At 54.4% G+C, this 21,868-nt stretch overlaps 2 protein-coding genes and 1 pseudogene across 3 annotated transcripts in view; 2 read left to right on the top strand and 1 right to left on the bottom strand.

Moving 5' to 3' along the window:
* Positions 1 to 21,868, bottom strand: part of LOC128782907 (zinc finger protein 345-like) — a 258,868-nt pseudogene that overhangs the window by 70,020 nt on the left and 166,980 nt on the right.
* The window catches only part of LOC128782965 (olfactory receptor 14A16-like), a 177,160-nt gene that overhangs the window by 140,150 nt on the left and 15,142 nt on the right, over positions 1 to 21,868 (top strand). The gene's annotated exons all lie outside the window — the stretch shown is intronic.
* LOC128782900 (serine/threonine-protein kinase pim-1-like) lies at positions 544 to 11,051 on the top strand. Its single transcript, XM_053933414.1, is given in 8 exon segments — positions 544 to 569; positions 7,980 to 8,820; positions 8,922 to 8,972; positions 9,176 to 9,320; positions 9,323 to 9,541; positions 10,158 to 10,334; positions 10,576 to 10,729; positions 10,964 to 11,051. Coding segments are annotated over 7 exon segments (1,566 nt in total). The 3' UTR covers positions 10,683 to 10,729; positions 10,964 to 11,051.

Below are 21,868 nucleotides of genomic sequence, written 5' to 3'. Positions count from 1 at the left end.
AGGGTGCCACGGAGGGGACAGGGGAATGACTGAGCATTTTCAGGGAGATCGGCATTGAGGGAAAGGGGGAAAGCTCGGGGTGGAAGCATTGGGAGAAAATGGGGGTGAAGGGGCAAACCGTTACAGAACTGTTACAGAGATATAAAAGCACAATACAACAGGCTCGCTGCCTCTGGGGCATTGCTGTGCCTGGGCCATCCCAGAGCTGTTCCCTCCACAGAGCATGGCCTGGTGCCAGGCCTGGCTGTCCCTGCCCCAGGGCTGTCCCTCTGCAAGCTGACCCTCCATCCCTGTCCCTCACCTTTTGCTGCTTGGACCTGAGTGGCCGCCCCTCACGGGGCTGGCCGTGGGCATTCTCCTCCTCCTCCTTCAGCATTGTGGCAGTGCTCTGGTGAACACTGGCCACAATCACCCAGGGGAGCTGCTGCCTCCAGAGAAGCTGCTGCCTCCTCAGAGAGCTGCTCTCATGGGAGTGGCCCCTGCAGGGATTGGCAGCCCCAAGGGTCATGACATGCACCGGTGTCACAATGGCCTCTGGGCACCATGTCACCACGGGTCACAAAGGCCTGGTGGGCATGGCTGCCCTTTCTCCCAGAGACCTCTTGTCCCACCTTTGTTCCTCCCTTAAACATCCCCAAGGAATCCCTGTGCCAAAGTGCCAAAGTGCTTTTCCCACCCAGCCCACCCTGGGTCCCAGCCCTCAGCCCTGACCTCCTATAGAAAGACCATCAGGAAGGCAAAAGCTCCATTTGAAATTACTCTGATGGCTACTGTGAAAGACTATAAAAGTGTGTTTTTAAAAAAGTTTAATAACAAAGGAGGGAAAAGGGACTCTGGCCAGGCGGGATTCTGGTCAGGAATATGCCAGGGGAATCCTGGTATTCTGTGTCAGCAATTGTGTGGGCAGCACGACCGGGCTGTGACTGTCCCTCTGTGCTGGGCGCTGGGGAGGCCACACCTCATATCCTGTGCCCAGCTTTGAGTCCCTTTACCCTGTGGCTGCATTTAATACAAATTACCAACTCCTCGAGTGGTAATACAGTTATCTCTTGTGTGTTTGTCATAAATATGTGGTGTATTGCGGATTAGAGGTAAGGGTACAGTTAATGGATAGGTTTTCTCATTTATGGTTCAGAAATACTGCAATTATAGAACATTTCATGCACTGAGTTCATTGTATGTGGTTTATATGGTGGATGGATATAATTTGGTTTATCTTCTGACAGGATATACAGGATGATTATGAACAGTAAGCAGAATATAGCCAAAACTAACAAAAGTAAAGGTGGATGCAACATTAAATTCAAAATTCCAGTTGCTCTGTGTGGCCATTGTCCTGGTTCAGGGTAAATTTGGGAGAGAATCCCCAAAGGGGTTCCTCTAGAAGGCAGATTCAATTGGCCCCTCCCCCCAGCTGGTTTGGGGAAAAATACTTCCCTGGAGAAAAGTGGAAAAAACTGTTTATTAAACAAGAAAACCTAAACAATATTAACCAACGAAACTTCTTGCCGCTTTAAAAGAGAGACAAACTCAGAAAAATCCCCCCCTGCCCGGGCTGCAGCTCGGCTCACTCAGTCTTTGATCAGTCCCTCTGGCGCTGGAAATGCCACGGCCCAGGCCCGGCCCGCTGGGCCACAGGTGCGAGCTGCCGGTGCTCTTCTTGGTGTTCAGTCCAGAGCAGGTTTGAGCAGGTCCAAAGAAAAGGAAAAGCCACAGTCCAGGGAACTTCTTCAACTCAGCTAGCTAAAACTAACTAAAAGCAAAGGAGAGCTCTGTCTCGCTGTCTGTCCGTCCGCAGACAACACAGTCCAGGAGCAGGAATGTGGAGGAGTGAGTGCAGTTTCTGAAAACAAACTCTGCTCTTCTTCTCCCTCCCTTCATTCCTGAAATAAGTCTTAAAGGTGCAAAACTTATTATTCAGCGTAAACAGAACAGACAATTGGGGATAAAAGCATCATACAGTCAACCTAGGACATTCCACCCCTTATCCACATATCGTCAGCTTACTACTAAAACTAATATATATATTCTAACTCTACAAACACATCCAATATACAGCTATACAAAGACAATGGTAGTAACATTCAGCAAACAGTGATATTTACACATAGCTCTCACCCAACAATCAAATCTCCCTGAGGTACACATCGTGTTCTTCCATCTTTCTGCATTATCCACCATGTGCAACCTGGTCCCTGAGCAAAGACAATCCCATGAATGGGTTTGTCTGTACTCGAGGCAGAATTGATCCACACTGTCCTCCCTAACAAACCTCTGATATGTGCCACTGGGACTTTATCTCCATCTACTATATGCAAAGGCTCAGATTGGGCAGGGCCCACTCGATTGGTAGAGCCTCGGGTGTTAACTAACCAGGTGGCTTTTGCCAGATGCTGCTCCCAGTTTTTAAAAGATCCCCCACCCAATGCTTTCAAGGTGGTTTTTACCAGTCCATTGTACCTCTCCACCTTGCCTGCAGCTGGTGCATGGTAGGGGATATGGTACACCCACTCAATGCCATGTTCCCTAGCCCAGGAGTTGATAAGGCTGTTCTTGAAATGAGTCCCATTGTCTGACTCAATCCTCTCAGGGGTACCATGCCTCCAAAGGACCTGCTTTTCAAGGCCCAGGATGGTGTTACGGGCTGTAGCATGAGACACAGGGTAGGTTTCCATCCATCCCGCAGTGGCTTCCACCATTGTGAGCACGTAGCGCTTGCCTTGGCGTGTCTGGGGCAGTGTGATGTAGTCAGTCTGCCAGGCCTCCCCATACATGTACTTGGACCACCGTCCCCCATACCACAGGGGCTTCACCCGCTTGGCTGCTTGATGGCAGCACACGTCTCACAGTCATGGATAACCTGAGAAATACTGTCCATGGTTAAATCCACCCCTCGGGCTCGTGCCCACTTATAGGTGGCATCTCTGCCCTGATGGCCTGAGGCATCATGGGCCCATCATGCTAGGAACAACTGCCCCTTGTGTTGCCAATCTAAATCTATCTTTGACACCCCTATCTTTGCAGCCTGATCTACCTGCTGATTGTTTTGCTGTTCTTCATTAGCTCTACTCTTGGGGACATGAGCATCTACATGGCGAACCTTCACAGGCAGTTTCTCTACCCGGGTAGCAATGTCTTTCCATTCTTCAGCAGCCCAAATTGGTTTTCCTCTACGCTGCCAGTTAGCCCCTTTCCATCTCTCCAGCCATCCCCACAGAGCATTGGCTACCATCCATCAATCAGTGTAGAGGTAGAGCTTTGGCCACTTCTCCCTTTCTGCAATGTCTAGGGCCAGTTGAACGGCTTTGAGTTCAGTAAGTTGACTTGATCGACCTTCTCCTTCAGTGGCCTCTGCCACTGTCGTGTGGGGCTCCATACAGCTGCTTTCCACTTCCCTACGATTCATCCCTACGACGCGACAGGAACTGTCAGTGAAAAGAGCATAGCATGTTTCCTCTGCTGGCAATTGGTTGTAGGGTGGAGCTTCTTCAGCCCGTGTCACTGGTTCTTGTTCTTCATCTGTGACACCAAAGTTTTCACCTTCAGGCCATATTGTAAATACTTCCAAAATCCAAGGGCGATTCAGTTTACCAATACGGGCGCGCTGCGTGATGAGGGCAATCCACTTGCTCCATGTAGCACTGGTGGCATGGTGGGTGGAGGGAACCTTTCCTCTGAACACCCACCCCAGCACCGGTAGTCGGGGTGCCAGGAGGAGTTGTGCTTCTGTACCAATCACCTCTGAGGCAGCTTGGACTCCTTCGTAGGCAGCCAAGATTTCCTTCTCTGTTGGGGTGTAGTTGGCTTCAGACCCTCTGTAGCTCCGACTCCAAAATCCCAGTGGTCGGCCTCGAGTCTCCCCAGGCACCTTCTGCCAAAGGCTCCAGGACAGACCATGGTTCCCGGCTGCAGAGTAGAGCACGTTCTTCACATCTGGTCCCGTCCTGACTGGGCCAAGGGCTACTGCATGAGCAATTTCCTGCTTAATCTGGGAGAAACCTTGTTGCTGCTCAGGGCCCCAGTAGAAATCATTCTTCTTGTGGGTGACCAGGTAAAGAGGGCTCACAATCTGACTGTACTCAGGAATGTGCATTCTCCAAAAGCCTATGGTGCCTAAGAAAGCTTGCCTATCCTTCTTGTTGGTTAGTGGGGACATAGCTATGATCTTGTTGATGACATCCGTAGGAATCTGACGCCGTCCATCTTGCCACTTCATTCCCAGGAACTGGATCTCTCGAGCAGGTCCCTTAACTTTACTCTTCTTGATGGCAAAACCAGCTTCCAGGAGGATTCGGATGATTTCCTCTCCACATAAAGGCAAACTGAGGCCTGCATTCTGCTGCCAGAGGAATGGAGAAAAATGCGTTAGCAATGTCAATAGTGGCGTACCACTGTGCTGCCTTGGACTCCAGCTCGTACTGGAGTTCCAGCATGTCCGGCACAGCAGCGCTCAGGGGTGGAGTCACTTCATTCAATGCTCGGTAGTCCACAGTCAATCTCCATTCTCCTTCAGATTTACGCACAGGCCAAATAGGGCTGTTGAAGGGTGAGTGGGTTTTGCTGACCACCCCTTGGCTCTCCAGCTCTCGAATCATCTTATGGATGGGAACCACAGCATCTCGAGTTGTTCTGTACTGCCGGCGATGCACTGTTGAAGTGGCAATTGGTACCTTTTGCTCTTCTCCCTTCAGAAGTCCTACTGTAGTTGGATTCTCAGACAGACCAGGCAAGGTGTTCAATTGCTGGATGCTCTCTGTCACTGCAGCTGCTATCCCAAATGCTCACCTGAGTCCTTTTGGGTCTTTAAAAAACCCCCTTCGGAGGTAATCGATACCCAGAATGCATGGGGCCTCTGGGCCAGTCACAATAGGGTATTTCTTCCACTCATTTCCGGTCAGGCTCACCTCAGCTTCCACCAAGGTAAAGTCCTGTGATCCCCCTGTCACGCCAGCGATGGAGACAGGTTCTGCCCTCACATGTCTTGATGGTACCAATGTGCATTGTGCACCAGAATCAACCAAAGCCTTATATTTTTGTGGTTCTGATGTGCCAGGCCAACGGATCCACACAGTCCAGAAAACTCGGTTTTCCCTCACCTCTACCTGGCTAGAGGCAGGGCCCCTCTAAGCCTGGTTATCCTTCTTTCCTTGGGCATATGTCTTAGAGTTTCCTGCAGGGACTGCTGGGCTCCAGGATGGTTTGGATGGGTGGTAACGAAGGATCTCTGAGGCCCGGTCTTTAGAGCATAAGGTTTATTGTAAAGGATGAAGGGCCCTGTTTAGAGTTGCTAGCCGCAACTCGTGGCAGGCCCGGGGAGAGCGGGGAGAGAGAGAGAGAGAGAGAGAGGGAGAGAGAGAGTGCCAGGTGGGCTTCCCAGCAGGAGGGTCCAAGAGAGAGCGTCCGGTCCCTCGGCCACACCTTATCAGGGGGCTTCAAGGTGGGCTGGGACAGGACTTGGGCCAATGGGGTTACAGACATCGGATACTTCAGGGGAGGGTTACAGGTATGGGATGAACCACACATTGGGGGGTGAGACAGGACATTCCATTTGACCTTAGGATCTATCAGAAAGGGGGGATTGCTTTCAGCTTGGCTGTATTATTGTTTTCGGGATGCTCAGTAATGAAGGTTTGGTATTTCAAACCTTGTTTTCATCTCGATATCTGTATTCTCTGATTCTTTTGCCAGGCCATCATATTTATAGGGCCTTGCTATTTCATCTTCCCCAACAGTTCCTTCCAGGGGATCGGACGTGTCACCATCATCATCCACTGGTCAATCTGTCTTGTCTGTGGACTTTCCACTTCCTGTGCTAGTAGCAACAGCCATTGGTTGAGGCTCACAGTCTGGTTTAGCTGCTGGCTTCAAGCCTGGGCTGTTGGCTGCAGCCTGAGTGACTGGGATAGCTGCTGGTTTATCTCCCTGCCCCCCATCCTCTGTCTGCTGCCCTACATTATCTAGCAGGGTGCGATAAGCATATGCCAGGGCCCAGCTCACTGCAATGATCTTTTTCTCCTTAGGGGTATCATGGCACTTCTCTTTCAGGTACTTTGCCACCTCAGCTGGGTTCTGAATTTGTTCACATGGAAAATCCCAGACTATAGGGTCACAAAACTCCTTTAAGATTTGGCCCATGTCCTCCCATTTCCCACACCACTCAGGATTTCTCACACCTGGGTCTACTCCTGGGTCAGGGGTCTCATCAGCCCCTCTAGAAATCTCAGCCCTCATTCTAGAGAAGCTGCAGACTCTATAGAGAAAGCTTACCAAATTGTGTTATGAACAGTTTCCAGGTGTTCCCCAGAGACGCGGGCAGGGCTTTCCTAGTTCCCATGGCAACACTAAAAGAAAACTACTAACTCTAGCTAAGTACCGATATTGAAATGCTAATTAGCTAATTGCTCTGTTTGTTTTCTCTAGACTACCTGGGGACAACCAGCCCCCCACCCCTCCACGCTGCCACTCTGAGACTAACATGCAAATAAAAACCCCTTAGGATCATGGGAGTATTTTTAGGAGGAAAAAAAGAATATAAATCAAAAACTGAACACAGTAGAGGAGTCTAGGCAAACGCCCTAGCTGAGGAAGAAGGAAACACATCCCCTGATTGACTTTTAACTGTCGCCATCACCTAAGAAGGAACAGACTATGTCAGGCTCTGTGAAGCAGGAAGACAGAGACAGAGCCCTGGTGCTGCCACCACGGAAGGAGCGGGGACAGCTGTTGTTCTGGACTTCAGCAACAGACTCTGCACGCCACGCCTCCTCATCCTCGGGCCACCGGTGTGCCACAAGGAAAGGAGAAAGGACAGCAGAAAGGACAGCTGCTGCTCGGGACTCCAGTGACAGACTCTGCACGCCTCCTTCCTTTCGGCTGCCTGGGAAAGCTACGACCGCGGGGGTGAGCTCTGCGTCGAGCCCCCTGCCCAGCTGACCTTATTAATAAAGAGCTGAACATTAATAAAGGCATTAGCCCTGTTCATTTCAATTACTCAGAGCTATCATTTGATTCCTTTTAAAACATGCCTAATTAGATGCTATTCTCTCTTCTTTATCAAATGCCCCTTTTTTTCTTGAGACTGTGTCTCTTTTTAGACAAGTCTCCATTTCCAGCATGAAGTGTCACAACAACTCGAAGACAGAATCATAACACACCAAGTGCTCACACTGCAAGGATCACAGTGACTTCAGTGACAAAGTTAATCATTCTTTTTCCCCAATCTCATGCAGGATAAGGACAATAATTCCGTTGTCCATGGAGCTGGCACCTTTTTAATTCCAGAATAATGCCCCCGAGGTCCTTTGCTTGTCCATTGGGACAAACAGAGAGATTTGGTCTGGCAGGATGTGTAAAACAGTATCCTGTAATATCTACTTGTTCTCACACAGAGCACTTGGCTGCAGGGACACATTCCCATCGTTCCTGCCCAGGTTTCAGGATTCAACCAGTGCTGTCTTTCCCAGGAGCTGTTCCTTCAGCTGCCTCGGGAGGGCCTTTTGGCCTCTGGACCCACACTCTGGTTCCATTCTTAGCACTGCTGGATCCAAACCCTTTATCTCCACCAACAGCAGTGATTTGAGGTGGATCTCCTTTTCCCCAATTGTTTTAAAAACTGACAATATCAATAATTGTGCTACCCTGTCATGGGTTTGAACAATCCAATCTTGTTCACTATTGTTTAACCAATTTCCTTCAATTTCTCCTTGATAATCTGCATCAGTTCCTCCTCCCATGGCATGAGCGCTTTGCAAGGCCAAGCTCCAGTGAGCAGTTATGGAACCAAAGTGTCCTGGAGGAATCTGGATTCCTGTTCCTGTACTGTTAACTCTCATTTGCTTCTGATTTATCCTAACTAATTGCAATGCATGAAGGTCCAGCCCTGCAGCCTCTGGGCTGGCCCTGCCAGGGCCATCACAGCCAGAACAGTTTCCCAGGCAGTCCAAGTCTCACTGTCCATGGCTCAGGGGCTCCCTGGGCAGGCTCAGGGGCTGCCCCCGGGGAGCGCGGGGCTGGGCGCGGGGGCGAGCGGGCAACGGACAAACGGACACGGGGACAAACGGCCCCGGAGCTTCAGTTGCTTCAGTTGCAGCGGCAGCAGCGGCAGCAGCAAAAGCAGCAGCAAAAGCAGCAATAGCAGCGACTTTGTGGAGTCCCTCTTGCTCCTCCTCTCCCTCTCCCGCTGTCCCGCAGCCTCTCCCGCTCTCCCGTTCCCGCTGTCCCCTCCTCTCCCGGTCTCTCTCTCCCCATGCCCGGCCGGGCCATGCCCCCGGCCCGCCCCCAGCCCCGGCCGGGGCTGTCCCGTCCCCGGCCCCGGCCGTCCCGCCGCCGTCTCGCCCCCGCCCGGCTCTGGCTGTGCTGGCGCTGGCGCTGCTGGGCGGGCATCAGTGCCTGAGGCTGGGGTGGCATCGCCGCCCTTTGGCTCCGCCTGGCCCGAGCCCGGCCCCGGCCCCGACGTGGGCTCCAGTCCCGGCCCCGGCCCCGGCTCCTCCCGGGCCCCGCGGAGGACACAGGCGGCGCGGCCGCTGCCGCCGCCTCCGCTGCGGCTTCCCCGGCCCGAGCTCCGCCGCTCGTCAGCGCGGCCGCCGGCCCCGAGCCGCCGCTGTCCCGTTGCCAGCAGAGAACGCCTGGGGATGGCCGGCCCGGGGCGCTCGGGGGCGCTCGGGGGCCGCTCCTGGCCCCGGGCCGAGCGCTGACAGCCGCGTCCCGCCCGCAGGGAAGGCGCAGGAGGCCCTGCAGGAGCGGTACCGGCTGGGTTCGCTGCTGGGCAGCGGCGGCTTCGGCAGCGTCTTCGCGGCCACGCGGCTCTCGGACGGCGCCCCGGTGAGCGGCGGGGCCGGCGGCAGGCGCAGGAGGAGGAGGAGGAGGACGGAATTGGGCTAGGCGGGGGGCGAGCTGAACCCGCTGCTCTCCCTTGCTCGCAGGTGGCCATCAAAAGGGTGCCGCGGGATCGCATCCGGCACTGGGGCGAGCTGGTGAGTGAGCGGGGCCAGCGGCAGAAGCCGGGCCGTGCCGGGCGGGGATGAGCCGGGGCCGGCAGGGTGGGAACTGCCGGGAGCCCTGCAGGGAGAGCGGGCGTGGGCTGAGCGGGGCATGCAGAGCATCCCGGGCTGGCTGAGGGCTTCCCCAGCCCCGGCACGGCCTCAGCCCCACTGACGGCATCGCGCTCCTCCCGCAGCCCGACGGCACCAGCGCACCCCTGGAGATCGTGCTGCTGGCCAAGGTGGCCTCTGGCTGCGCTGGTGTCATTCAGCTCCTGGAGTGGCTCGAGCTCCCCGACAGCTTCTTGCTGGTGCTGGAGCGCCCGGAGCGGTGCCAGGACCTGTCGGTTTCCTGGCGGAGCGGAGGTTCCTGCCGGAGGAGGAGGCGCGGGGGCTGTTCCGCCAGGTGCTGGAGGCCGTGCGGCACTGCACCAGCTGCGGGGTCCTGCACAGGGACATCAAGCCCCAGAACATCCTGCTCGACCTGGCCACCGGGCGGGTGAAACTGATCGACTTTGGCTGTGGCGCCTTCCTCCAAGACACAGCCTACACCCAGTTTGCAGGTGAGCCCTGCCAGGGGATGCTCCTGGGCATCTCATGGCCCAGCCGGGGTGCAGCACCGGGGCTCCCCCCTGTTGCAGCTGGGATGGGATTAATGCTGGAGCCAGGTTGATTTGGGTGGGGGTGTGAGGGGGTCCAGCTCCTAGCCCTGCTGACAGCCTTCAGCACCCACTGTGCCCTGGGCTGGGGCTGGAGCTGGGGCAGCCAGCCCGACAAAAACCCCCATGGGGGTAGCAGAGAGGGGGGTCTGACCCCGTGCCCTGGACGGTTTGGTGTGCAGGCGAGGAAGGGCTTGGACTGCTCTGCTCCCCTTGTTTGCCTTAACTTTTTAACATATTTGTGGGGCTGTGCAGGCAGGGAGTCGAGTGGGTTTCTCCACCACTGGATGAGTTTTTCTTTTGTGTGTCATGGTTGGGCCTTCCCAGGGTTTCTGCTGCCCTCTTCCAGCACCAGTGGCTTCTTTTCCAGCCCCGAGTCTGTACACAAGTCCCAGGTGCTGGCGAGAGGGCAGCGGTCACCCCGTGTGCCACTGGGGCAGCCCCCACATGCCCAGGGGTGCTGGGGCCAGGCTCTGGGAGCAGCAGCATCCCCCTGCTGAACTCTGTCTGTGTTCCACAGGAACCCTGTCCTACAGCCCACCAGAGTGGATCCACCACCAACGCTACCACGGCGAGGCAGCGACCATCTGGTCCCTGGGCCTCCTGCTGTGCCACCTGGTCATGGGCAAGCACCCGTTCAGGAGGGGCCAGGAGATCATCTGGGGGCGGATCTTGTTCCCACGACGGCTCTCTCAAGGTGGATCCTCATCTCTGGGCACAGGGGCAATACCAGTGCTGGGAGACAGCAGCAGCTCGTGGGCATCCCGCTCTGGCAGCTGCTGAGGAGGTGGCACATGTCCTGCTCTCCTGCTCTCCTCCAAACACAGAATCCATGGGGAGGTTTAGGCCCAGCTCTGGGCACACCCAGCATGGCCTGGGCATGGGAACTGGGGGGCAACTTCTCCAACTGACTGGTGATTCCTGGTTTCTCTCCCCAGAGTGCCAGGATGTCATTAAGAGGTGTTTGTCCATGCAGCCCCTGGACAGGCCATCCTTAGAAGAGCTTTTCCGTGATCCTTGGGTGCAGGGTGTTCCTCGGCCCTAGAGGATGGGAGAGATCCACGTGCACAGTTGGATCCAGGGGCCTGGCAGGTAACAGCTCCACACATCTCTTGGCAATCAGTGGCAAAGCCAACCAGACAGGTTTTGTGCTGCCTGTAGCTCTGAGCAGGGGTCAGCAGAAGGGAACACGCAGCTCTGGGCTGGAGCTGAGCTGGACACCTGGTGTGACAAGCACTGGTGGCCACCATCCCCCGGGTTTTGCTTGTCCTGGTTCCCTGACAGCTGGGCCCTGGGCAGAACCCTGACAGCCTGGTCTGGCCCCAGGGAAGGAGAAGGAGCCCCTGGAGAAGCTGCACCAGGTGGGGCTGCTGCTGCTGGAGACACCAAGGACAACCTCAAGGATGACAATCTCTTCCTCGGCCTGGCCAGCTGAAGATGATGGACTTGGATTCTGGCACCTTCTCCAAAGCCAGGCTCCACAGGGAATTTGCAGATGAGTCCACACGCAGGGGGATGCTCCCAGATTTGGGCATTGCACAGCCTGGCCAGGAAGCAAAGATTCCCCCTTTGCTGGGGCGGATGCAGCTGATCCTTCAGTCGGCTGCCAGGCTGCTTTTGGCAGGGCTGGGGGCATGGGCTGGGGTGGGTACGAAATGGGAGTGGGCTCCTGGCCCTGCCAACAGCCCCCAGCACCCACCGTGCCCCGGGCTGGGGCTGGGGCTGGGGCAGCCAGCCCGACACAAACCAACCCCCATGGTGGGAGCAGAGGTGGGACTCCAGAACCTGTGCAGGGGCTGCTTTGCTTTGCAGGCAAGGAAGGGCTTGGGCTGTTCCACTGCCCTTGTTTGCTTTGGGATCACCGTTATTTTGGGGGGCAGTGCAGGGGGAAGGGAGAAAGCCTGGGCTTCCCTCACCTGTGGGTGGGGTTTTCCCTGGCATGCAGGGCTTGGGCCTTCCTCAAGGCCCTGACAGAGATAAGATTTTTGACCTTTTTTCTTGTTCCCTTTTTTGTCTGTAATCTACGTTCAATCATTTGTTGTGTGTCTTTCTAGAGGAAGCGTTCCAGGTGGGGTCCAGCCTGGATGGGGAAGTGCTTGGGAGCAGCTGCGGCGTGGATGGGCCGTGCCCTTGGAGAAGGCTGAGGACATCGTTTGGGACCAGCTTTTCTTCCAGCGGTGGATGGCGTCAGGTGGGTCCCGTCTGCTTGGCATGGTGGGATCAGAGCTTTGGGGAGATGGCAGCGAGCACAGGAGCATCCTGCTCCGGGCAGCTGCTGAGGGCTGGATGTGCCGTGGCTGGCTGCAGGCTGGGCACATGTCCTGCCCTCCTGCTCTGCTGCCAAAGGCAGCAGTGATGGGCAGCTCTGGGCACCGCTCTGGGCACGGCCAGCATGGCCTGGGCACCGCGGGCGGCTGGGACAAGGGGACAGGAGCCTTCAGCTGACGGGCGCTTTCTGCTTTCTCTCCTTGCAGCCGGGCTCTGCGGGTGCTGAGGCTGCTCTGGGCTCTGCCAGGGCTCTGCTGGAGCTCAGCACCGGGCCAGAATCAGCCAAAGAAGAAATGGTGTGACCTGCAGCACAGACTTGCTTGAGCATTTCAGCAACACAGCTCAAGTTTGCAGAGTGTGCACCTCCCAGGGAAAACATGCCACCACCCAAAAAATAAACTTGTTCAATAGCTTCTGAAATGAAATCAATCTGGGATAACCCCAAATGACATTTTTCAGCTTGCTCAAGCTGTAGCTCAGCCCTTCTTGAACAATTCTCTCCCCCACCTGCCTTTTACTTCCCAACTGCTCCCTCTTTTCCCCCAGTCAGTTCCCAGCCCATGGCAGTCTCCATCACACTGCTGCCTTCCTTGGTGCCCCTCACCACAAGGAAGGCCGAGCCCCAGGCTTAGGGACTCATCCTGTCACTGGCTGAGGAGCAGCAATGTCTCAGAGGTCTGGTGGGATTTTAGTGTCCTTCAGAGCTGTTCTCCAGCCCTCAGCTCTCCTCACTGCTGAGTTCCCACTCTCTTTTCCTTGTCCTTCCAGCAGGATGAGCTCTGTGAATCCCCTTGAGCCTCCCCACTCTTCCCAGCCCACGCATCCAGCTCAGTTAGGCTGAAGCTGCAGCTTCTCTGTCTCCTCTGGCACACCAGTTCAGTCCCCTGTGCGGGGAGCCCCAGCCCCAGAGCACAGCACTCAGCAGTGCAGTCCGGGCTGGAGCAGCTGCCCTGCAGCCCTGGCTTGGCTCTTGGTGGCAAGGGAATGCTCCCTGTTTGCAGCTGTCCCTGCAGGATGGCCCCAGGGCAGAGCCCAGCCGGGCTCCCACTGCAGCCCCTGAAGCTTGGAGCAGACAGTGGTGCCAGAGCTGAGGTTCACGGGGAGCACCCGCAGCTGTGGCTTGCAGTCAGTGTTGGCAAATGTTGTGTTCTCATCTCCTGCAGCCTGTGGGGAAAGCAACCTGTGTGTGCCAGGCCTGTGTGTGCCAGGGGCTCTTGGATGTCTCTGTACCCATGGACAGAAGGCCCTGTGTGTGCCAGGGGCTCTTGGATGTCTCTGTACCCATGGACAGAAGGCTCTGTGTGTGCCAGGGGCTCTTGGATGTCTCTGTACCCATGGACAGAAGGCCCTGTCTGTGCCAGGGTTTCCAGAATGTCTCTGTACCCATGGGTATGGAATAACATGGACAGTGACAGTGTCAGTCACGTTGCTTGCATGCTCCTTCCTTTGCATACAAGACACATCCATGCACACCCCCATGCACAGATACATTAAAAGGACAGGGAGGGAGAGAGATTTCCCTCAGAGCTCTAACTTTGGCATAACTCACATTTAGCTGGCAGCCAGGGGATTTTTTCCCCAGCTCTGTATGAGAAGGTGTCCAGGAGGTAAAGGAGCAGCATTTAGAAGCAGTTTCAGGATTTCTAGGCAGGCAGTGGAGCTGACAACCATCCACGTAACTCACCGTATTCATCAGGATGTGCTGCTGGTTCCTTGGGAATATGGCCCAGTGGAGACACGAGACTTGGAAAAATCCCAGCTCTCTGTGGATTTGTGCAAAGGGGGAGCAGCAGAAACACTTTGTGTCTGCTCTGGGGACACAAGGTCCAAGGAGCTGTGGTGGCAGAGGGTGACCTGGGCTGGTGGCAGGTGAAGTCCTGGTTCATGACATCCCAGAGTGGCACAGGACAAAGCTCCAAGCACCCCCAACCCCACTGATGAAGTCTTTGTGATGCTGCACATCCTACAGGAAAAGCTGTTGTCATACAATTCACTGGGATTTGTAAGTTTCATTTTCAATACTTTAGGTCCAAGTTTCAAACTGCAATATCTTTGCCCTCAAGACACAGTCGTGCACAATCCATCTCTCATCCTCCTATTACTTCAACTCCAATAAAGAAAAAAAAAAAATCTAAATACTGGGACCAAAAGCCAAAATCTTTAAAAAAAGGATGCTGAGGTCAGTCTGTAAGATGGATCCAGGCCATCAGAACGTGCACAAATTAAACGAGTTCTCCCTTTAAAAATATCAGTTACCTCTTCATCCGAAGTTATAGAAGATTTTCATTACACATTTGTTTCCTGTTTTTCTCTTATATATTTCTCTCATTTTTCTTTTCTTTTTTCTTTTCAAGCAGATAACACGTCCTGAAAAAGAAATGTACAGCAACATGAGATACATTTCTGATAAACAGTGAAAATATTTACTTTTCTCTGGATACCCTGATGTAAAAAATCTAGCAGATATGAGCAGAGGTGTAAAGTGTTTGCTTTGCACTAAGCTGGAGTTCAGCACTGCTGACATCCTGATCCAGCCAAGAGTTGCAGAACTCTTTTGCACATCTCGAGCCATGTGTTTGCAGGCACAGCACCTGCAGTGCTGACACACCCGTGCACGTGAATAACTCTGTTACTCCCTCACAGAATTTGGGCTGTGCCAGGTGCTCCAGCCCTTTGCTCCTGGTTCCCGTGGGAAGCAGCTCCCTTCCCTCTGGCTGAGCTGCTCAGGCAGAGCCCGGCAGCTCCTGGCCCTGCAGGGCTGAGGCTTTTCCCCGTTGCTGGGCACAGACTGATGGAGCAGCACTGCTGAACACGGGCACACAGAGGGACCAGCAGCAGCTGCCTTTGGCCACCTGAGGCTCCAAGGCCCAAACTCGGAGCAGACAGGGCTGGAAGAGACTCGCAGGCTCCCTGCTGGCTCTGCTGCCCCCCTTGTGCCCACCTGGGAGCCCCCAGGGCCAGCAGGGACTTGAGATGGCAGCCCTGGGCTCCTGGAGGTTGTGCAAGGAACGCAGCTGGGGACTCCCTGTCCATGGGGAGCTTCCAGATAGAAAAGGCTGCTGTGCCCAGGCAGCTCCAAGGGCAGAGAAAGGAGGGTCTCGACCACGGGACCTGTGCCAGTCCCACAGTCCTGGGCAGCAGCCACCGAGCCCTGGGGGAGCAGAGGGCACAGCAAGAGGGACAAAAGCAGGCAAGGTCAGAGACTGGAGAGAGCCAGACCCGGGAGCAGGAACAGCTGCTCCATTGCACTCCTGGAGAAAGCTCTTGGCTGGTTCAAAGCGCTGAAAGGCATGAAGGGCAGAGAGGAGGCCACAGCAAACAATGCTCCTGTTTCCACAGCCTCCCCTCTCCGTGTCCCAGAAGGAATTGGATGGACTGTGTTCTTCTCTCCGAGTGTCTCGTTCAGCACGAGCAGCTGAGCACCAGGAGCTGAAGGAGCTGAAGCCTCAGGCCACAAGAGCTGGGCCAGAGGAGACTTTCTGAGCAAATGAATGCTGCTAACATGGACCTGGCTGAATGCAGCAGATGGAATCATGGAATCACAGAATCCTTTCTGTTGGGAAAGGCCTCTGAGCTCATCCAGTCCAGCTGGTCACCCAGCAGTGTCGAGCCCAGCACTAAACCACGTCCCTGAAGTGCCAAGGCCTGGACAACAGCCCTAAGTGAGGCCTGAACAACAGGACCTGAGCCAAAGGTGGCCTCTGGATGAACCTTCCAGCCAAAGGTTATCTTTGGATCTGCTCACTAATGAAATATGTATGGTCATTAGCTCTGTGATAGATGTATCCACTCATTAGTGAAACATGTATTGACCTTTCTGTGTTTAGAAGCCGGACAAGGCCATGAAATCTGACATCTGGCCTTGTCTGGGGCTGAATGGTCAAAGTCACCTCCCTTGGTTCCTCCTGGGGCCCTGGCCAGGCTTTGGGAGGAGCCCAAGAGGAGGATGAAAGCAGATGTTCCCGCACCAGAAGTGCTGTCAGTTTGTTCATTCAGCACTGTCAGAGCTGGGCCCTCTCACAGCGAGGCTGGAGCCTCACCTGTGGCTGGAGGCACCTGCAGGAATTGCCAGTGTCCAGGAGTGGCTCTGCAGCCCTTGGCTGTGACAGCTTCCCCAGCTGCTGTGTGGATCTGGGGGATGGTAAAGCCTGAGGGTAACTGGGGCTGGATCTTTCTTAATCACTGCTGCAATCTTTGGTGGTGATGGTTGGGTGCATTGCTGAGCTGCTCCTTTTGTGATTCTTTGCTGCTTTGAGCTACAGTAACTGACACTGATTCCTTCAGTTGGTGTCTGTGTCTTTGGTGCTGACCCTGCCCACTGGTGAAACAAAACTGGCACAGTCTGGCCAGATCACCACAAAATGTCACTTTTTAAATGTAAATGTGAGGAATCAGTCCCATCAGAAATTCCCAGATGGGAAGCCCTTCCCTGGAGTTCCCTGGCTCTGGAGTGGGCTGAGGTGGGAGCACCGTGTGAGCAGTGGGGCAGTCGGTTAAAAGAGGCTGAACCCCTGGATGTCTTAAAATGCATCCAAAAAATGCATATGGGAAATGGAAAAGATCTTGTGGGTTTGGGAAGATGGGGATGGATTTTGTTAACAGCACATTGGAAACAGCGCCAACAGAAGGAAAAACTGTTGTTAGAATACTCCCACATGGAGTGACAGAAGAAGGTTTAAATCATGAACTCAGGTTCATTTGTTCAAATGATATAATAATAATAATAGCTATATATAATATAACCCAATTATCTGTATTCATATCTGTATAATTTTAAATTGATAATGTGAAATAATGCTGACAATACTAATTTGACAGCTTTGGCTGCTCACTGTGACACTGAATACCCCACAGAGAAGGACTGGCCAAGACCCAAATGTCAGTGGTAAACTTTGTGAATTGTGTACAATGAATAAAGGAGGAAGGGATGAAATTGGCTATTTTTATAGGATTTGCTGATACTGTGATGCAGAATGCTTTTTCTATTACTGTGAGAAATAAAGTGATTAAGACTGCTGGGTTTTTCATGTCCCAGACAATCCCCAAGCTGCAGGATTGGTTAAACGGGTGAAGGGGTTGCTAAAAGAGCAGTTGACAAAACCAGGAAATGGGAACCTGTCCCCATGGAGAAGCCATCTCCCAGATGTGCTCCATGCCCTTAGCAATGGCCCCCTGGGGAAATGGAAACCCCCTGGCTGTGCACGGCTGCTCCCAATTTGCAAATACAGCCATGGACAGTGAGACTTGGACTGCCTGGGAAATTGTTCTGGCTGTGATGGCCCTGGCAGGGCCAGCCCAGAGGCTGCAGGGCTGGACCTTCATGCATTGGAATTAGTTAGGATAAATCAGAAGCAAATGAGAGTTAACAATACAGGAACAGGAATCCAGATTCCTCCAGGACACTTTGGTTTGAAAACTGCTCACTGGAGCTTGGCCTTGCAAAGTGCTCATGCCATGGGAGGAGGAACTGATGCAGATTATCAAGGAGAAAATGAAGGAATTGTGTTAAACAATAGGTAACAAGATTGGATTATTCAACCCCATGACAGGGTAGCACAATTATTGATGTTGTCAGTTTTTAAAACAATTGGGAAAAAAAGAGATCCACCTCAAATCACTGCTGTTGGTGGAGATAAAGGGTTTGGATCCAACAGTGCTAATAAAGGAGCCAGGGTGTGGGTCCAGAGGCCAAAAGGCCCTCCCGAGGCAGCTGAAGGAACAGCTCCGGGGAAAGACAGCACTGTTTGAATCCTGAAAGCTGGGCAGGAACGATGGGAATGTGTCCCTGCAGCCAAGTGCTCTGTGTGAGAACAAGTAGATATTACAGGAGATTGTTTTACACATCCTGCCAGACCAAATCTCCCTGTTTGCCCCAGGGAAAACTCGTGACCTGGACTCCATCTAGGATGGAGCCAGGGCCAGGCTCTTGTACTGCCCCAGGTGTATCCCTTGAAGGCCTTTTAATAAACACCTGCTTTATTCCTTTAGCACTGTCTAGCTCTGTTCTAGGTGGCCTCTCAAGGCATCACCACCAAACCAGGGGAACACGGACCAGGCCTGGCTGGCTGGGCCTCCTGGGGACCACCTGCCCACCTTGGCATGTCGAGGGCTGCTTCTCACCTGCCCTGAAGCACTGGGGCTCTGGGCTTTCCTTCCACACTTTCTCAGTTGTGTCCCTGGCAGGGATCTCTTCAAAGTACAAGAAACTTCAGTGTTTCAATGTAACTGAGCTCTTGAGGCTTTTGTGACATCACTGAGGGAGTTGTGACATCACAGAGGTGGCTGTGTAACATCATAGAGCAGGCTGTGACATCACAGAACAGACTGTGACTTGGCAGGGTGACTTTGTGACATCACAGACTTCTGTGACATCACAGCACTGCTGTATGGCATCACGGGGTGACATCATAGAGCTTGTGCTGTGACATCACAGAGATGGCTCTGTGACATCACAGGGACAGTGTGACATCATAGGGGCAGTGTGACATCACAGAGGTAGCTGTGTGATGTCACAAAGTCAGTGTGATGTCATATGGGGCAATATGACATCACAGAGTGGGCTGTGTGACATCACAGAGATGGCTATGTGACATCACAGTGATGGCTGTGTGACATCACAGAGATGGCTCTGTGACATCACAAAGGCAGTGTGACATCATAGGGGCACTATGACATCACAGAGTGGGCTGTGTGACATCACAGAGATGGCTATGTGACATCACAGTGATGGCTGTGTGACATCACAGGGCTGTGTGACATCACAGAGATGGCTCTGTGACATCACAGTGGTGGCTGTGTGACATAACAGGGCTGTGTGACATCACGGCGATCGTTGTGTGACATCACAGGGGCTGTGTGAGGTCACTGGGGAGGTCACTCCACCCCAGTCCCCCCTCACAGTCCCCCCAGAGAAGTCCAACGCTGCTCGTGCACAGCAGGGTCCCCTGTCCCCCCGGGTCCCCCTGCCCCCGGCGCCGCAGCCTCCCCCAGAGGATGTTCCACGAGATCGACCCCAGAGCCTGACACGGGGACGGGGGACGGGGCTGTGGGGAGTGGGACAGGGGGACAGGGACCCCCCGGCAGCGTCCCCGTGTCCCCCAGGGCCAGAGCCTGAGGCAGGGCTCCTTCACCCTGTTACCAATGAGGGCTTGAGAGCGCTGAAAAAGTCCCCAGCAAGGGAGCAGCAAAAACCAGATATAATATTAAGTGAGAGCACGGCACAGTTCCTTGGCAAGAGTCACTCTGCTCCTGAGTGGACACTTCAGGCAGCGCAAGGAAACAAAGCAACAACAAAACCAAACAAAATCCAGGCAATCAGACCAGAAATTAGCCAATAACTGAGGCTTTCCTTCCTATGGAAAAGAACTGTCCTTCTCGGCCAGGCACCCATGACCACAATCGGGATTTCACCTCCAACATTCCTGCTGTGACAGACTGGAGGAGATTGTTGGCTGGAAACATTTCCTGTGTGTGGGAGGAAGGGGCAGGTCCAGCCTTGCCCTGCCCTGGAACCCCAGCCCTGCCCTGCCCTGGAACCCCAATCCCCCCAGAGCCTCTATCCCAGCCCAGCAGTGGCTGCCAGTCCCTGGCACAGCACAGGCAATGCTCCACAGCCACCTCTGGAGCCCCAGCCCAGCTCCTGAGTGACCAAATGACCCCAAGTCCCACCTGGGGGTAGGGCCCAGGAACAACAAGGGGTATTTAAAGCTGACCACAAGGCAAGCACACATCTTGACCCTACCTCCTCTTGGAATTTCTATCTGAACACCACTGGAACCCAGGAGTTGGTAGTTCTTGGTGTACTTCTCTGAATTTTTTTTGCCTTTCTCTCTTTCTGTCTTCTACTTCCATCCATTTGCAAATGTTGATTAACTTAAAATTGAACAGGCTTAGAGTTTGTGAAGTGACTGGGCCAAGTTAATGCTTGAGAAGTGGTTTTTGTTCATTGAATGTTGTATTAAATCTTTTGCCAAACCTTCTCTGATTTTCTGAAGTTCCCAGTGAAGGCTGTTTTATTCTTTTGAGCTCCTGAAAATCTCTTGTTGGTATTTCTCCAGGGAGTCCAACTCAGAGTACACAAACAATTTTAATTCCTTTAAATGTCTCCTTGAGAGAGTTGTTTGGGGGATGGTGGTCAGGGCTTGTGTGTCCTGCTTGGCACAGCCCAGGCAGGGCTTTCACAGCTCCATCCCACACTCCATTTCCCAGCTGGAGCCGCTGCTGCCTCTGAGTTCTGCTGCCCCAGCCCCAGGGACGCTCTCCTTGTCTGCCCATTCCCCCACGGTCTCTGGGCAGGGATGGCCTCAGTGGGGGCTGCTGACATCCTCAGCACCTTGGAGGCTGCTGCTGGATTTTACTGCTCCAGAGGCTTCTTCAGCCTTCAGCTCTTCAGTTCAGGAATTCAGTGTCCCAGGGCTCATTAACATTCAGAACACCTTAACGAGCCAAACTTCTGGGAATAATTTGATTTGGCCAGCGCAGGCCACACCCAGCAATTCCTTGTCTGTGCCCGGCCTTGCTGCCAGCCCCAGCAGCGGCTGCGTGGCCCCTTGGTGGCCGTGTGCTGGCCCAGCCATGGTGCCACAGCCCCTGTCCAGGCCCAGCCCAGGACAGGAGCATTGTGGCTGGGAACGGCCCCTGTGCCATGGTGCCCACAGCAGCCTTGGGGCTCTGTGCCCCATGGCCTCCCTGCTGGGCAGCCTCTGCCAGCTCCTGCCCAGCCCGTGGCACCTGTGGGGCTGCACAGACAGCCCTGCCCCGGGCTCTGCCGGCCTCTGGGCCAGCAGAGAGGCCGGCCAGGGCTGGCCATGGCCGGGAACAGGCCCTGAGCCCCGCAGCAGGATGGAGCTGGGCCACAGCCAAACTCAGCCCAGGCCAAAGCTGGGCTCAGCAGCCAGGGCTGCCAAGGGCTGGGGACAGAGGCTGGCGCTGACAAATGTCCTGGGCCCCCTCCCTGCTGTGTCCATGCCCCCAAGGGCACAGAGCAGCCTCCTCTCTCGGGCACTTGCCTGTTTTCAATGCCTTGCACAGGCGCTGGCCCTGCCCCACAAGGCCTGGGCTGAGTCCTGCCCCTGCACGCTCAGCCAGGCTGAGATGGACACTGATGGTTTCTGGGCCAGGCTCTCGGAGCCCAGCCCAGCTCCCTGCAAGCTCTGCCAGCTGCCCTGAGCTCTGTGCAGCACCAAGGGCCTCTCCCCAGCACAGCCCAGCCGGCTCTGGCCCCACAGCTCTGCTCAGGCCAGGCTGCTCTGGCCACTGGCCCCACGGCCTCAGCCCCGCAGCAGCTGCAGCTCAGCCAGGACTCAGCCCCAGCCGTGGGGGAAGGGGCTTGCCCAAGGCACAAGGAGGCTCCCTGGCTGCCCTGCTCCCCTTGGCCTCAGCTGCTGAGAGCTCTGCAGCCCCTGCTGCCATCCCATCTGCCCAGGCCAGCACAAGAGCCCCGGCCTTGGGGCCCTCCAGAGCTGCTCCTGCTCCAGGCCCAGGGCCCATCCCAGAGCTGGGGCAGCCACAAAGCTCTGCCCATTTCTGCTCCTTGCTGCTCTGATGGGGATGGATCCTCAGCCGCTTGGAGGTTGCTGATGAATTTTCCTACTCCAGAGGCCTCTCCTTTCTTGACCTCTTCACGTCAGGAATTCTGTGTGAAAAAAATTTCATAAACAGTTGTTCTAATCGCCCAATCAAGAATAGCCTCTGGGAATAATTTAAGTTTTCAATTCTTCTGTGGGTTAATTAGACAAATTTCAGAAGTGTATTCAAAGTGGATATACTATATTGAAGACAATGCAGAGAGAACTGTTTTGTCCTGTTTTCTTTCCTGTTTATAGCTTGAGAACAACTATGTCCAGTTGATATTGACCCCCATCACCTTCTAATGCAGTCTGAACAGATATGAAAATCAAGACCCTCCATGGCTGACAATCAATAACACTTTTTCCCCATCCCCTCCCCACCATTTCCCTCATC

The sequence above is a fragment of the Vidua chalybeata genome (genome assembly GCF_026979565.1).
Source record: "Vidua chalybeata isolate OUT-0048 chromosome W unlocalized genomic scaffold, bVidCha1 merged haplotype SUPER_W_unloc_5, whole genome shotgun sequence".
Lineage (NCBI taxonomy): Eukaryota > Metazoa > Chordata > Aves > Passeriformes > Viduidae > Vidua > Vidua chalybeata.
The sequence above is the reverse complement of the archived record's forward strand: the minus strand, read 5'-3'. Positions and strand labels throughout refer to the sequence as shown.